The sequence below is a fragment of the Bubalus kerabau genome, chromosome 3, assembly GCF_029407905.1.
Source record: "Bubalus kerabau isolate K-KA32 ecotype Philippines breed swamp buffalo chromosome 3, PCC_UOA_SB_1v2, whole genome shotgun sequence".
Lineage (NCBI taxonomy): Eukaryota > Metazoa > Chordata > Mammalia > Artiodactyla > Bovidae > Bubalus > Bubalus kerabau.
Genome location: NC_073626.1, coordinates 78874526 through 78889903, shown reverse-complemented (window position 1 = coordinate 78889903; position 15378 = coordinate 78874526). Strand labels below are relative to the sequence as shown.

At 40.4% G+C, this 15378-nt stretch overlaps 1 protein-coding gene across 5 annotated transcripts in view; it reads right to left on the bottom strand.

Moving 5' to 3' along the window:
- Window positions 1-15378, bottom strand: part of TLK1 (tousled like kinase 1) — a 180498-nt gene that overhangs the window by 129152 nt on the left and 35968 nt on the right. Inside the window, exon 1 of one of the 5 annotated variants that reach the window (XM_055572259.1) lies at window positions 7342-7496. The exons of the other annotated variants lie outside the window; for them this stretch is intronic. Coding sequence (XP_055428234.1) covers window positions 7342-7444 — 103 coding nt within the window. The 5' untranslated portion in view covers window positions 7445-7496. Of the gene's footprint in view, window positions 1-7341; window positions 7497-15378 lie in introns of those variants that run through there. 5 annotated transcript variants of the gene reach the window in all.

The following is a 15378-nucleotide window of genomic DNA, read 5'->3' as shown; positions in this document are numbered from 1 at the left end:
GGACTTCCCTCAACAGACACATTGCACACAGGTTGCTCAAACTTCACTGCTGGGGGAAGTGTGTTCAATCCCCGCACCCTCTCTTGTTGAGGAGAGAACACAAGGAAGCCTAAATATGGATCCCAACAGGCTCTACCTACTCTTTTTCCCCTTATGATCCAACTGTTCATCTTTACTATGCCACCATAATATATCTCAACTATGAATACAACTATAGTGTAAGCCCACTAGTCTTTCTATCAAAACTGACACAGTATCTGAAGCCCAAAGACAACTCCAAGACAGGCTGAAAGAGCACCTGGTCACTAGTGAGGCCCCAGGTTCATAGCTCTAGGCAAGAACTGACAATTATCCTACTTTTTGAGGTTATGGAGAACCCTGGAAGTAAGGTAACCTTACGGATCTCCTCCCATGCCAAGACACATTCAATGCTTCTTAGTTCTGAAACTCCTTGGCAGACAAGTCATTCTGAGTCTGCAGCTGCATCAAAGAGCAGGTTATCCTCCTCTCACAAGAATACAGCTCCAGAGGAAGAGCAGTGGGAAGGGGGCAGCTGAACAGATCTGTTCTCTGAAATATACAGCTCTATTAAAGAATGACCAACATGTAGAAGACTCTCATTAAGTATTTGTTGAATAAATAAATGAATATTCTCAGTTATGCTATTACAAAATCCTCAAATTCAAGAAACCAGTCAACAAAACATAACTAAATTCATATCTCAGTTCCACCACCAACTAATTCTCAACTTGTTCCCTCATTCATAAAATGAAATAGCCATCTAACTTGCACTTTGAAGATGAATGCAATACTATGTACGGATAAGCTCCCTATAGCATAGAACAGACAAATGACGTGACAGATTGTATTTAGAAATGCAAGGAACTATAATTTCCTAGAGATAAGTGGCTTGTTACTGTTGTTCAGCAGTGTCTACTCTTTGTAACCCCATGGACTGCAGCACGCCAGGCTTTCTGTCCTTCAACAATTCCCAGATTGCTCAAACTCATGTCCATTGAGTCAGCGACGCCACCAACCATCTCATCCTCTGTCCTCCCCTCCTGCCTTCAATCTTTCCCAGCTTCAGGGTTGTTTCTAATGAGTCGGCTCTTTGCATCATGGAGCCAAAATATTGAGCTTCAGCTTCAGCATCATTCCTTCAAATGAATATTCAGGACTGATTTCCTTTAGGATTGACTGGTTTGATTTCTGTGCTGTCCAAGGGACTTTTAAGAGTCTTCTCCAACACAACAGTTCAAAAGCATCAATTCTTAGACGCTCAGCCTTCTTTAAGATCCAATTCCTATATCGACGGAGATAGGTTTGACCAGATAGACCTTTGTCTATAAAGTAATGTCTCTGCTTTTCAATATGCTGTCTAGGTTGGTCATAACTTCTCTTCCAGGAGCAAGCGTCTTTTAATTTCATGGCTGCAGTCATCAAATGCAGTGATTTTTGGACCATAACAAAATAGTCTATCACTGTTTCCATTGTTTCACATCTGTCTGCCATAAAGTGATGAGAGTGGATACTATGGTCTTCATTTTTTGAATTTTGAGTTTTAAGCCAGCTTTCCCACTCTCCTCTTTCATCTTCATCACAAAGCTCTTTAGTTTCTCTTCAATTTCTGCCATGAGGGTGGTGTCATCTGCCTATTTGAGGTTATTGATATTTCTCCCAGAAATCTTGATTCCAGCTTGTGTTTCATCCAGCCCAGCATTTTACATGATGTACTCTGCATGTAAGTTAAGCAAACACGGTGATAATATACAGCCTTGACGTACTCCTTTTCCTATTTGGAACCAATCTGTTGTCCCATGTCCAGTTCTAACTGTTGCTTCTTGACCTGCATACAGATTTCTTAAGAGTAAGGTCAGGTGGTCTGGTATTCCCATCTCTTGAAGGATTTTGCACAGTTTATTGTGACCGACACAGTCAAAGGCTTTGGCATAGTCAAAAAAGCAGAAATAGATGTTTTTCTGGAACCCTCTTGCATTTTTGATGATCCAACAGATGTTGGCAATTTGATCTCTGGTTCCTCTGCCTTTTCTAAATCCAGCTTGAACATCTGGAAGTTCATGGTTCATGTATTGTTGAAGCCTGGCTTGGAGAATTTTGAGCATTACTATACTAGTGTGTGAGATGAGTGCAAGTGCGCAGTAGTTGGATCATTCTTTGGCGTAGCCTTTCTTTGGGATTGGAATGAAAACTGACCTTTTCCAGTCCTGTGGCCACTGCTGAGTTTTCCAAATGTGCTGGCATATTGAGTGCAGCATCATCACAGCATCATCTTTCAGAATTTGAAATAGCTCAACTAGAATTCCATCACCTCCACTAGCTTTGTTTGTAGTGATGCTTCCTAAGGCCCATTTAACTTCGCATTCCAGGATGTCTGGCTCTAGGTGAGTGATCACACCATTGTGATTATCTGGGTCATGAAGATCTTTTTTGTACAGTTCTTCTGTGTATTCTTGCCACCACTTCTTAATATCTTCTGCTTCTGTTAGGTCCATACCATTTCTGTCCTTTACTGAGCCCATCTTTGCATGAAAGGGACTTAGCAGAAGCAGTAGCGGTTGCATGAAATGTTCCCTTGGTGTCTCTAACTTTCTTGAAGAGATCTTGAGTCTTTCCCATTCTTTTGTTTTCCTCTTATTTCTTTGCACTGATCACTGAGGAAGGCTTTCTAATCTCTCCTTGCTATCCTTTGGAACTTGGCATTCAAATGGGTATATCTTTCCTTTTCTCCTTTGCTTTTTGCTTCTCTTCTTTTCACAACTATTTGTAAGGCCTCCTCAGAGAGCCATTTTGCTTTTTTCCATTTCTTTTTCTTGGGAATGGTCTCACTCCCTGTCTCCTGTACAATGTTATGAACCTCTGTCCATAGTTCATCAGGCACTCTATCAGATCTAGTCCCTTAAATCTATTTCTCACTTCCACTGTATAATCGTTAGGGATTTGATTTAGGTCATACCTGAATGGTCTAGTCGTTTTCCCTGCTTTCTTCAATTTAGGTCTGAATCTGGCAATAAGGAGTTCATGATCTGAGCCACAGTCAGCTCCCGGTCTTGTTTTTGCTGACTGTATAGAGGTTCTCCATCTTTGGCTGCAAAGAATATATAAGTCTGATTTCAGTGTTGATCATCTGGTGATGTCCACGTGTAGAGTCTTCTCCTGTGTTGTTGATGAGGGTGTTTGCTATGACCAGTGTGTTCTCTTGGCACAACTCTGTTAGCCTTTGCCCTGCTTCATTCTGTACACCAAGGCCAAATTTGCCTGTTACTCCAGGTGTTTCTTGACTTCCTACTTTTGCATTCCAGTCCCCTATAATGAAAAGGACATCTTTTTTCAGTGTTAGTTCCAGAAGGTCTTGTAGGTTTTCAGAGAACTGTTCAACTTCAGCTTCTCCAGCATTTTTGGTCAGGGCACAGATTGGATTACTATGATACTGAATGGTTTGCCTTGGTAACAAATAAAGATCATTCTGTCATTTATGAGATGGCATCCAAGTACTGCATTTCAGACTCTCCTGTTAACTATGATGGCTACGCCATTTCTTCTAAAGGATTCTTGCCCACAATAGGAGATATAATGGTCATCTGAGTTAAATTCACCCCATTCCAGGCCATTTTAGTTCGATGATTCCTAAAATGTCGATGTTCACTCTTGCCATCTCCTGTTTGACCACTTCCAATATGCCTTGATTCATGGACCTAACATTCCACCTGCCTATGCAATATTGCTCTTTACAGGATAGGACCTTGCTTCTATCACCAGTCACATCCACAGCTGGGTACTGTTTCTTGCCTTGGCTCCATCCCTTCCTTCTTTCTGGAGTTATTTCTCCACTGATCTCCAGTAGCATACTGGGCACCTGCCGACCTGCAGAATTCATCTTTCAGTATCCTATCTTTTTGTCTTTTCATACTGTTCATGGGGTTCTCAAGGCAAGAATACTGAAGTCGTTTGCCATTCCCTTCTCCAGTGGACCACATTTGGTCAGAACTCTCCACCATGACCCATTAGTCTTCGTGGCCCTACATGGCATGGCTCATAGTTTCACTGAGTTAGACAAGGCTGTGGTCCATGTGATCAGATTGGCTAGTTGTCTGTGATTGGGTTTTTCATTCTGTCTGCCCTATGATGGAGAAGGATAAGAGGCTTATGGAAGCTTCCTGATGGGAGAGACTGACTGGGATGAAACTGGGTCTTCTTCTGATGGGAGGGGCCATGCTGTATAAATCTTTAATCCACTTTTCTGTTGATGGTCAGGGCTGTGTTCCCTCCCCTGTTGTTTGACTTAAGCCCAAACTATGGTGCTGGTAATGAAGATAATGGTGACCTCCTTCAAAAGGTCCCATGACAGGCACTGCTGCACTCAGTGCCCCCCAAACCTGCACCAGGCCACCGCCAACTCACGCCTCCACCAGAGACTCCTGGACACTCATGGGCAAGTCTGGGTCAATCTCTTGTGGGGTCACTGCTCCTTTCTCCTGGATCCTGGTGCACACAAGGTTTTGTTTGTGCTCTCCAAGAGTCTGTTTCCCCAGTCATGTAAGTTCTGGTAGCTCTACAGTGGGGTTAATGGCACACCTCCTCCAAGAGGGCTTATGCCATACCCAGGTGTACTGAACCCAGAGCCCCTGCCCCTGCAGCAGTCCACTGCTGACCTGTACCTCTGCAGGAGACACTCAAACACAGTTCTGGCTCAGTCTCTACGGGATCTCTGGGTCCTGGTGTACATAAGGCTTGTTTGAGCCCCCTGAGTGTTGAGTGTTTCAGGCCAGTATGGTGTTTGAGTCTAAATGCAATTTCACCCTTGCTATGGTCTTGCTGGGGCTTCTTCTTTGTCCTTGGATGTGGGGTATCTTTTTTTGGTGGATCCAACATTCTCCTGTTGATGGTTTTTCAGCAGCAAGTTGTAATTTTGGAGTTTTTGCAGAAGATGAGCGCACATCCTTCTACTCTGCCATCTTGGAGTCAAAGTTATTTATATCTTGTACAAATTTAGAAAGGTATCCTTAAATAATAGTTAAAATACGTAATAAAACTGCTCAGAACTTAATAAATGAAAAGTTTGCATCAACTTTATCACTTTCTTGCTATAAACAAGTTCAATGGGGTATGGGTGGAGGTTTTCATTAATCATGTTAACTATAATGATAACTAAAATGCTTCAAACATCAAATTTTTGACAGTATTCTATACATTCAAGTATCTATGTTTTAGTTGATAACTCATTTATAGAAAATTTAAAACAACAACATCTGGGAATTCCCTGGTGGTGTGGTGGTGAGGACTGAATGCCCAAGTTCAATCCCTAGTCAAGGAACTAAGATATCACAAGCCACAGGACATAGTCAGAAACTCAGATGGTAAAGAATCTGCCTACAATACAGGAGACCTGGGTTCAATTCCTGTGTTGGGAAGATCCTCTCAAGAAAGGAATAACTACCCTTTCTAGTATTCTTGCCTGGAGAATTCCATGGACAGAAGACGCTGGTGGGCTACACCCCACAGGGCTGCAAAGAGTGGGACATGACCGAATGGACTTAAAACAACATACTTAACATATTTATTTTGGATTCAAAAAGTAAAGAGTAGGTAACTACTAAAAATTGATTCCAGCAAGGAGACCATCATACTATGGCATATTGATCTAAAAAAAATCTCTATTTCAAATCTTCAAATTTCAGACGTCAGTGTTTTGGGAACAAATTGAAATATTTTACACCCACTTAAAACTCCTGATCATTTTTTCCCTCTGCTGTTGCCTAACGTAAAAAACTAAATGAGACAATGCACATAAATGCAAGTAATTTTTACTTACGAACTACACAATCCTTGTAGTCAATAAATACCATCAGATCAGTCGCTCAGTCATGTCCGACTCTTGGCGACCCCATGAATTGCAGCACGCGAGGCCTCCCTGTCCATCACCAACTCCTGGAGTTCACCCAGACTCTCGTCCATCGAGTCAGTGATGCCATCCAGCCATCTCATCCTCTGTCGTCCCCTTCTCCTCCTGCCCCCAATCCCTCCCAGCATCAGAGTCTTTTCCAATGAGTCAACTCTTCGCATGAGGTGGCCAAAGTACTGCAGTTTCAGCTTTAGCATCATTCCTTCCAAAGAAATCCCAGGGCTGATCTCCTTCAGAAAACTTTTGCAGTAATAAGCTAAAATAAAGGGTCCATAATATCAAAGATATGACCTCAGCTAATTAACTTTGCTCTCTCCTAAAAAGACACACTGATCTAAATTTTATGACCAAACAATTCGAAATGTCATTCTTTGCAGTAAATTTTAAGAAACTTGAACAATCCTTAAAATATATTACAAAGGGAAAATGTGATAAAAACATTGACAAACTGCTTATATTCTTGGTAATTAAACATATACAAGTAAAACAACCTGGAGTTCCACTTAAAAAATCTAATACTTGTAAAATATAATAAAACTAGAGCAGTGATGGTCCAGTAAACTGGTTCATATGTGTTGCTGATGATACTGTAAACAGGTACAACTCTTATAATACAGTAACATCCATAAAGAAATTCATATATATATTTTTTTTTACAAAATAGCTTGAACTGAAATAAGTACAATGTATCAGGCCTGAAAAGCGTCTTAAGTATTGTATTTAACAACTCTAGAAGTCTATTTCTGAGGCCATAACAGTTCTTTACAATAAGCTAGCTGTTGCTTATAGCTTATAATATGATAATCTAAAGGTAAAGTAAAAAAACAAAGGCATGTGTCACATTTTTTACCTATAGTGGAAAGAACTAAAAACAGAGAATTGAGAAAACAGCCAACCTTAAAGGAACAGCAAGTACATCCATCAACAAAATGAGCCAAGACTTGTTTGAGATGGCAGAGTAGTAAAAAGATATGCACATATCTTCCGCTGCCAGAGCACCAAAATCGCAAATGGCTGGTGAACCATCAACATGAAGACACTGAAACCCACCAAAAGAAGATACCCCACATCCAAGGAAAATGAAGAAGCCACAATGGAACAGTAGGAGGGGCATAATTATGATAAAAACCAAATCCTATACCCACTGGGTGTGCAACTCACAAAGTGGAGAACAATACCAAAGAAGTTCTCAACACTGTTGTGAAGCTTGTAGGCTCCACATCAGGCTCGCCAGCCTGGAGATCTGGTGAAGGGATGAGAAGCCCCAAGGATTCTGACTTTGAAGGCCAACAGATTTGACTACACAGCTTCCATTGGACTGGAGGAAACAGAGACTCTCAGAGGGCACAAATAAAATCTTGTGTGCACCAGGACCCAGGGAAAAGGAACAGTGACCCCTACAGAGACTGTGCCTGACCTACCTGTAAATGTGTGAGGGTCTCCTGCAGAGACAAGGGTCAGCACTGGCCTACCAAGAGGACAGGGGTACAGGCAGCAACAGTCCTGGGAGATGTGTCTTGGCATAAGTCCTTTTGGAGATCACTTTAGCAGCCTATAAACTCCAGGACTGGGTCTCAAGGCAAACTAACAGGGAGGGAGCACAGCCCCACCCATCAGCAGAAAACTGGATTAAAGTTTTAGAGAGCTCTACTCTGTGGGACTTCCCTGGTGGCTCAGATGGTAAAGCCTCTGCCTACCACGAAGGAGACCTGGGTTCGATTCCTGGGTCAGGAAGATCTCCTGGAGAAGTAAATGGCAACCTACTCCAGTACTCTTGCCTGGAAAATCCCACGGACAGACGAGCCTGGTAGGCTACAGTCCATGGGGTCGCAAAGAGTCAGACACGACTGAGCCACTTCACTTCACTTCACCCTGTGCACCAGAACAAGACACAATTTTCCCCACAGCTAATCCCTCTCATTAGAAGCTTGCACTAGCCTCTTATCCTCATCTACCAGAGGGCAGACAGAAGAAATAAGAACTACAATCCCATCAGCCTCCAGAACTAATACCACAATCACAGAGGGCTACTCAAAATGAAAAGAAGGATTATGTCCCAAATGAAGGGACAAGATAAATTTCCAGAAAAACAACTAAATCAAGTGCAGATAGGCAACCTCCCCCAAAAAGAATTCAGAACAATGACAGTGAACATGAGTCAGGATCTTGGAAAAAGAATGGAGAAAAAGATTTAGAAGATGCAAGAAATGTTTTTCTATTTTATTGACTATTCCAAAGACTTATTATTAGACTGTGTGGATCACAACAAACTGTGGAAAATTCTGAAAGAGATGGGAATACCAGACCACCTGACCTGCCTCTTAAGAAATCTGTACGCAGATCAGGAAGCAACAGTTAGAACTGGACATGGAACAACAGACTGGTTCCAAATAGGGAAAGGAGTACGTCAAGGCTGTATATTGTCACTCTGCTTATTTAACTTATATGCAGAGTACATCATGAGAAACGCTGGGCTGGAAGAAACACAAGCGGGAATCAAGATTGCCAGGAGAAATATCAATAATCTCAGATATGCAGATGACACCACCCTTATGGCAGAAAGTAAAGAGGAACTAAAAAGCCTCTTGATGAAAGTGAAAGAGGAGAGTGAAAAAGTTGGCTTAAAACTCAACATTCAGAAAACTAAGATCATAGCATCTGGTCCCATCACTTCATGGGAAATAGATGGGGAAAAAATGGAAACAGTGACAGACTTTATTTTGGGGGGCTCCAAAAGCACTGCAGATGGTGACTGCAGCCATAAAATTAAAAGACGCTTGCTCCTTGGAAGAAAAGTTATGACCAACCTAGACAGAATATTAAAAAGCAGAGACATTACTTTGCCAACAAAGGTCCATCTAGTCAAAGCTATGGTTTTTCCAGTAGTCATGTATGGATGTGAGAGTTGGACTGTAAAGAAAGCTAAGAGCTGAAGAATTGACGCTTTTGAACCATGGTGTTGGAGAACACTCTTGAGAGTCCCCTGGACTGCAAGGAGATCCAACCAGTCAATCCTAAAGAAAATCAGTCCTGGGTGTTCATTGGAAGGACTGATGCTGAAGCTGAAATTCCAATACTTTGGCCACCTGATGCAAAGAACGGACTCATTGGAAAAGACCCTGATGCTGGGAAAGATTGAAGGCAGGAGAAGGGGACAATAGAGGATGAGATGGCTGGATGGCATCACCAACTCAATGCACATGAGTTTGAGTAAACTCCGGGAGTTGGTAATGGACAGGGAGGCCTGGCATGCTGCAGTCCATGGGGTCGCAGAGTCGGACACGACTGAGCGATTGAACTGACCTGAACTGAAAAGAACTAAACAAACAAACAGAGATGAACAATACACTAGAATCAACAGCACAATAACTGAGGAAGAAGAGCTGATACGTGACTTGGAAGACAGAATGCAAGAAATCAATGCTGCAAAACAGAACAGAGATAAAAACAATGAGAAGAAATTAAGACAGCCTAACAGACCTCTGGGACAACATTAAATGCACCAATATTCACATTATAGAGGTATCCAAAGGAGGAGGGAGAAAGGATCTCAGAAAATATTTGAAGAGAAAATAGCTGAAAACTTCCCCAACATTGGAAAGGAAATAGTCAACCAAGTCCCAGAAGCACAGAGCATCCCCAGCAGGATAAATCCAAAGAGGAACACGCTGAGACACTTGGTAATCAAACTGACAAAATTAAAATCGAAGATAAATTATTAAAAGCAACCAGGAAAAGAAAGACAAATAACATACAAGGAAAAAACCCATAAGATTATTGGCAGATTTCTGAACAGAAACTGCCAGAAAGGAATGGCATGATATATTCCAAGTGATTAAAGGGAAGAACCTACAACCAAGAATACTCTACCCAGCAAGACTCCCATCCAGATTTGATGCAGCTATCAAAACCTTTGAGACAAGCAAAAGTTAAGAGAATTCAGCACCACTAAACCAGTTATACAACAAATGCTAAAGGAACTTCTCTAGGCAGGAAACACAAAAGAACAATAAGATCTATTAAAAAAAAAACCCAAAACAATTCACTGCGGAGGGTGACTGGAGCCATGAAATTAAAAGACGCTTGCTCCTTGGAAGAAAAGCTATCACCAACCTAGACAGCATGTTAAAAAGCAGAGACATTAATTTACCAACAAAGGTCTGTCTAGTCAAAGCTATGGTTTTTCCAGTAGTCATTTATGGATGTGAGAATTGAACCACAAAGAAAGCTGAGCACCAAAGAGTTGATGCTTTTCAGCTGTGGTGCTGGAAAAGACTCGTGAGTCCCTTGGCCGGCAAGGAGATCCAACCAGTCAATCCTAAAGAAAATCAGTCCTGATTATTCATTGGAAGGACTGATGCTGAAGGTGAAACACAAATACTCTGGCCACCTGATGTGAAGAACCGACTCACTGGAAAAGATCCTGATGCTGGGAAAGATTGAGGGCAGGAGGAAAAGCGGATGACATAGGATGAGATGGTTGGATGGCATCACTGACGCGATGGACCTGAGTTTGAGTAGGCTCCAGGAGCTGTTGATGGACAGGGAAGCCCGGTGTGCTGCATTCCATGGGGTCACAAAGAGTTGGACACAACTGAGCGACTAAACTGACTGAAAACAAGTAACAAAATGGTAATAGGATCACACATATTAGTAATTACCTTAAAAGTAAGTGGATTAAATACACCAACAAAAAGACAGACTGGGTGGGTAGATAACAAGAACAAGATCATATATATGCTGTCTTGGGCTTTTGCCTCAACACAGGAGATCTGGGTTCAATCCATGGGTTGGGAAGATCCCCTGAAGTAAGAAATGGCAACCGACTCCAGTATTCTGCCTGGAGAATCCCCTGGACAGAGGAGCCTGGCAGGCTACAGTCCATGGGGTCACAAAGAGTCAGATATGACTGAGCGATGTAGCACAGCACACACGTACATGTTGTCTACAGGATACGCACTTCATACCTATGGAGACTTACAGACTCAAAGTAAGGGGATGGGAGCAAGTATTTCTCACAAATGGAAATCATAAGAAAACTGGAGTAGCAATACTCATATCAGAAAAAAATAGACTTTAAAACAAAGACTGTTATTAAGATTCAAAGTACACTACATAACGATCAACGGTTCAATCCAAGAAGATATAACAATTATAAATATATATGCACCCAACACAGGAGCACCTCAATACGTAAGCAAATACTAACATAAAGGGAGAAGTTGACAGTCACACAATAATAGACAGTCACACAATAATTAAAACACTGTGATACCCACTGTCATCAATGGACATATCATCCAAACAGAAAACCAATAAGGAAATGTAGGCCTTAAACAACATTTTAGACATAATTAATACTTATAGAGCATTCCATCCAAAAGCAGTTGACTACACATTTTCCTCAAGCGCACATGGAACATTCTCCAGGACTCACCACAAGCTGGGCGACAAAAGCAAGCCTGGTAAACTTAAGAACACAGATATCATATCAAGCATTTTTTTCTGATTACAAGGGTATGGGTTTAGAGTTAAACTAGAATAAAAAAAACTCTAAAACACAAACATGTGGCGGCTAAACAACATGTTACTAATCATTGGATCACTGAAGAAAAAAAACACCTAGAGACAAATGGAAGCACAACAGTCCAAAACTTAAGGGATGTAGCAAAGGCACTTCTCAGATGGAAGTGTATATCAATACAATCTTAACTCAAGATATAACAAAAATCTCAAATAAACAACCTAACCTTACACCTAAAGCAACTAGAGAAAGAAGAACAAACAAAACCTGAAGTTAATACAAAAAAGGAAATCAGAAAGATCAGAGCAGACATAAATGAAACAAAGACAAAGAAAATAATCACCAAGATCCATGAAACTAAAAACTTCTTTGCAAAGATAAACAAGATGGATAAACCTGTAGCCAGACTTATCAAGAAAAAAAGAGAACTAAAATCAGTAGAATTAGAAATGAAAAAGGAGAAGTTACAACCGACTCCACAGAAATACCAAGAACCATACGAGACCACTATGAACAACTGTATGCCAATAAAATGGACAACCTGGAAGAAACAGACAATTTCTTAGAAAGATACAGTCTCACTAGACTGAACCAGGAAGAAACAGAAAATGTGAACAGACCAATCACAAGCATGAAATTGAAACCATGATTAAAAACCTCCCAACAAATACAAGTCCAGGACCTGATGGCTTCACAGGCGAATTTTATTAAACATTTAGAAAAGAGTTAACTCTTATCCTTCTGAAACTGTTCCAAAAAGTCACAGAGGAAGGAAAACTTCCCAACTTATTTTATGAGGCCACCTTTATGCTGATACCAAAATCAGACAAAGATACCGCAAAAAAATTACAGCCCGTATCACTGATCAACATAGATGCAAAAATCCTCAACAAAAGACTAGCAATCCATATCCAACAATATGTTAAAAAGATCATACACTGTGATTAAGTGGGATTCATCCCAGGGAAGCAAGGATTTTTCAGCATCCACAAATTATAATGTGATACATCATATCAACAAAGTGAAGAATGAAAACGATATGATCATCTCAATAGATGCAGAAAAGACTTTTGACAAAATTCAGCACCCATTTATGATAAAAAACTCTCCAGAAAGTGGGCAAAGAGGGTACATACCTCAACATAAGAAAGGTCATATATGACAAACCTACAGCTAGCATCATACTCAATGGAGAAAAGCTGAAAGCAAATCCTCTAAGATCAGCAACAAGACAAGGGTATCTACTCTCGCCACTTTTATTCAACATAGTTTTGGAAGTCCTAGTTACAGCAATCAGACATGAAAAAGAAGTAAATGGAATCCAAATTGGAAAGAAGTTGTTAAACTGTCATTGTTTGCAGATGACACAATACTATACATGGAAAAGCCTCAAAACGCTATCAGGAAACTGCTAGAATTCATCAATGAATTTGGTAAAGTTGCAAGTTACAAGGTTAATACACATTAGTCTGTTGCATTCCTATACACTAACAACTAAAGATCAGAAAGAGAAATTCAAGAAGCAATTCCATTTACCACTGCATCAAACAAAATAAAATACCTAGGAATAAACCTAAGGAGATAAAAGACCTATACTCCGAAAACTGTAATATGCTGATGAAAGTAATCAAAGACGACATAAACAGATAGAAAGATATACCATATTCATGGTGTCAAAATGACTATACTACCCAAGGAAATCTACAGAGTCTATGCTGCTGCTGCTGCTGCTAAGTTGCTTCAGTCGTGTCCAACCCTGCGCGACCCCACAGACAGCAGCCCACCAGGCTCCCCCGTCCCTGGGATTCTCCAGGCAAGAACACTGGAGTGGGTTGCCATTTCCTTCTCCAATGCATGAAAGTGAAAAAATAAAGTGAAATCGCTCGGTCATGTCCGACTCCTAGCGACCCCATGAACTGCAGCCCACCAGGCCCCTCCATCCATGGGATTTTCCAGGCAAGAGTACTGGAGTGGGGTGCCAATGCCTTCTCCAACAGATTCTATGCAGTCCCTATCAAATTGCCAATGGCGTTTTTCACAGAATTAGGACCAAAAAACCTCAAAATGTGCACGGGGACACAAAGACCCTAAATAGCCAAAGCAGTCATGAGAAAGAAAAACGGAGTTGGAGGAATCAGGCTCCCCGACCTCAGACTATACTACAATGCTACAGCCATCAAAACAGTATGGTACTGGCACAAAAAGAAAAAATATAGATCAACAAAACAAGACAGAAAACTCAGAAATAAGCCCATGTACCAACAGTCAATTAATCTATGACAAAGGAGGCAAGACTACATAATGACTGAAAGACAGTCTCTTCAACAAATGGTGCTGGGAACACTGGACAGCCACATGTAAAAAAAAAGAAGTTAGATCATTCCTTAACTCCGTACACAAAAATAAGCTGAAAGTGGATTAAAGACCTAAATGTTACACCAGACACTGTAAAACTCTTAGAAGAAAACATAGGCAAAACACTCTCTGACATATTTCACAGCAACATCTTTTTTAATCAATTTCCCAGAATAATGGAAATAAAAGCAAAAACAAACAAACGGGACCTACTTGACCTCAAACAATAAGCAAAAGGAAAAAAACCCACAGATTTGGAGAAAATATTTGAAATGATGTGACTGATAAGGGATTAGTCTCCAAAATTTACAAACAGCTTATGACACTTAACAGCATCAAAACAAATAACTCACTCAAAAAATGGCCAGAAGACCTGAATAAATAAATAAATACATAAATAAAATAAAATAAATAAAAAAATAACAGATGGCCAATAAGCACAAGGTGTTCAACATCACTAGTTATTAGAGAAATGCAAATCAAAACTACAATTAGATATCATCTCACTCTGGTCAGAATGGCTACCATCAAAAAAATCAACAAATGATGGAGAGGTGTGGAGACAAGGAAACACTGCTGCACTGTCGGTGGGAATGAAACTGGTACAGCCACTATGGAGAACAGTACGGAGGCTCCTTAAAAAACTAAAAGCAGAGCTACCATTAGTCCCACTCTTGGGCATATATATCCAGAGAGAAACATGGCCTGAAAAGAAACATACACCTCAATGTTCACTGCAACACTGTTTATAATAGCCAAAATATGGAAACAAACTAAATGTCCATCAACAGAAGAGTGGAAAAGGAAGATGTAGCATGTGTGTGTTATGTATGTATGTGTATACATATATATATGATATATAATGGAATATTACTCAGCCATTAAAAAGAATGAAATGAGGCTATCTGCAGCAACATAGATGGACCTAGGCAGTGTCATACCGAGTGAAAATAAACCAGACAGAGATGGAGAAATATCATATGACATCCCCTATATGTGGAATCTAAAAAAGAAATGATACTAATGAATGAACTTACAAAACAGAGACTCACAGGCTTAGAAAATGAACTCATTATTGCCAGGGGGAAGGGATAGTTAAGGACTTTGGAAGGTCATATACACACTGCTATATATAAAATGGATAACCAACAAAAACCTACTGTACAGCACAGAGAACTCTACTCAATATTATGTGCCAGCCTGGACGGGAGGGTGTTTGGGGGAGAATGGATACACATGTATGTCTGAGTCCCTTCACTGTTCACCTGAAACCAGCACAGCATTGTTCGTCAGCTATACACCAATACAAAATGTCTTGGGTGCTAAAAATAAACAAATGAAGATTAAAGAAAACAAAAATGACCCTAGTTACTGAATTATGAAAGGTACAATCATTAACTATGGCTTCTTAAAACCAGATTCCTAAACCAGACACGACTCTATTTCATCAAACATAATTCATTAGAAAACAGTCTTTTCCAGGATCAAAAAGCTGTATTTGAGTAATAGGATTATATACCACATGTTACTTTTGAATTTTATCAACATATTGTTCCTTGCTAATAATAGGAAAATAGTA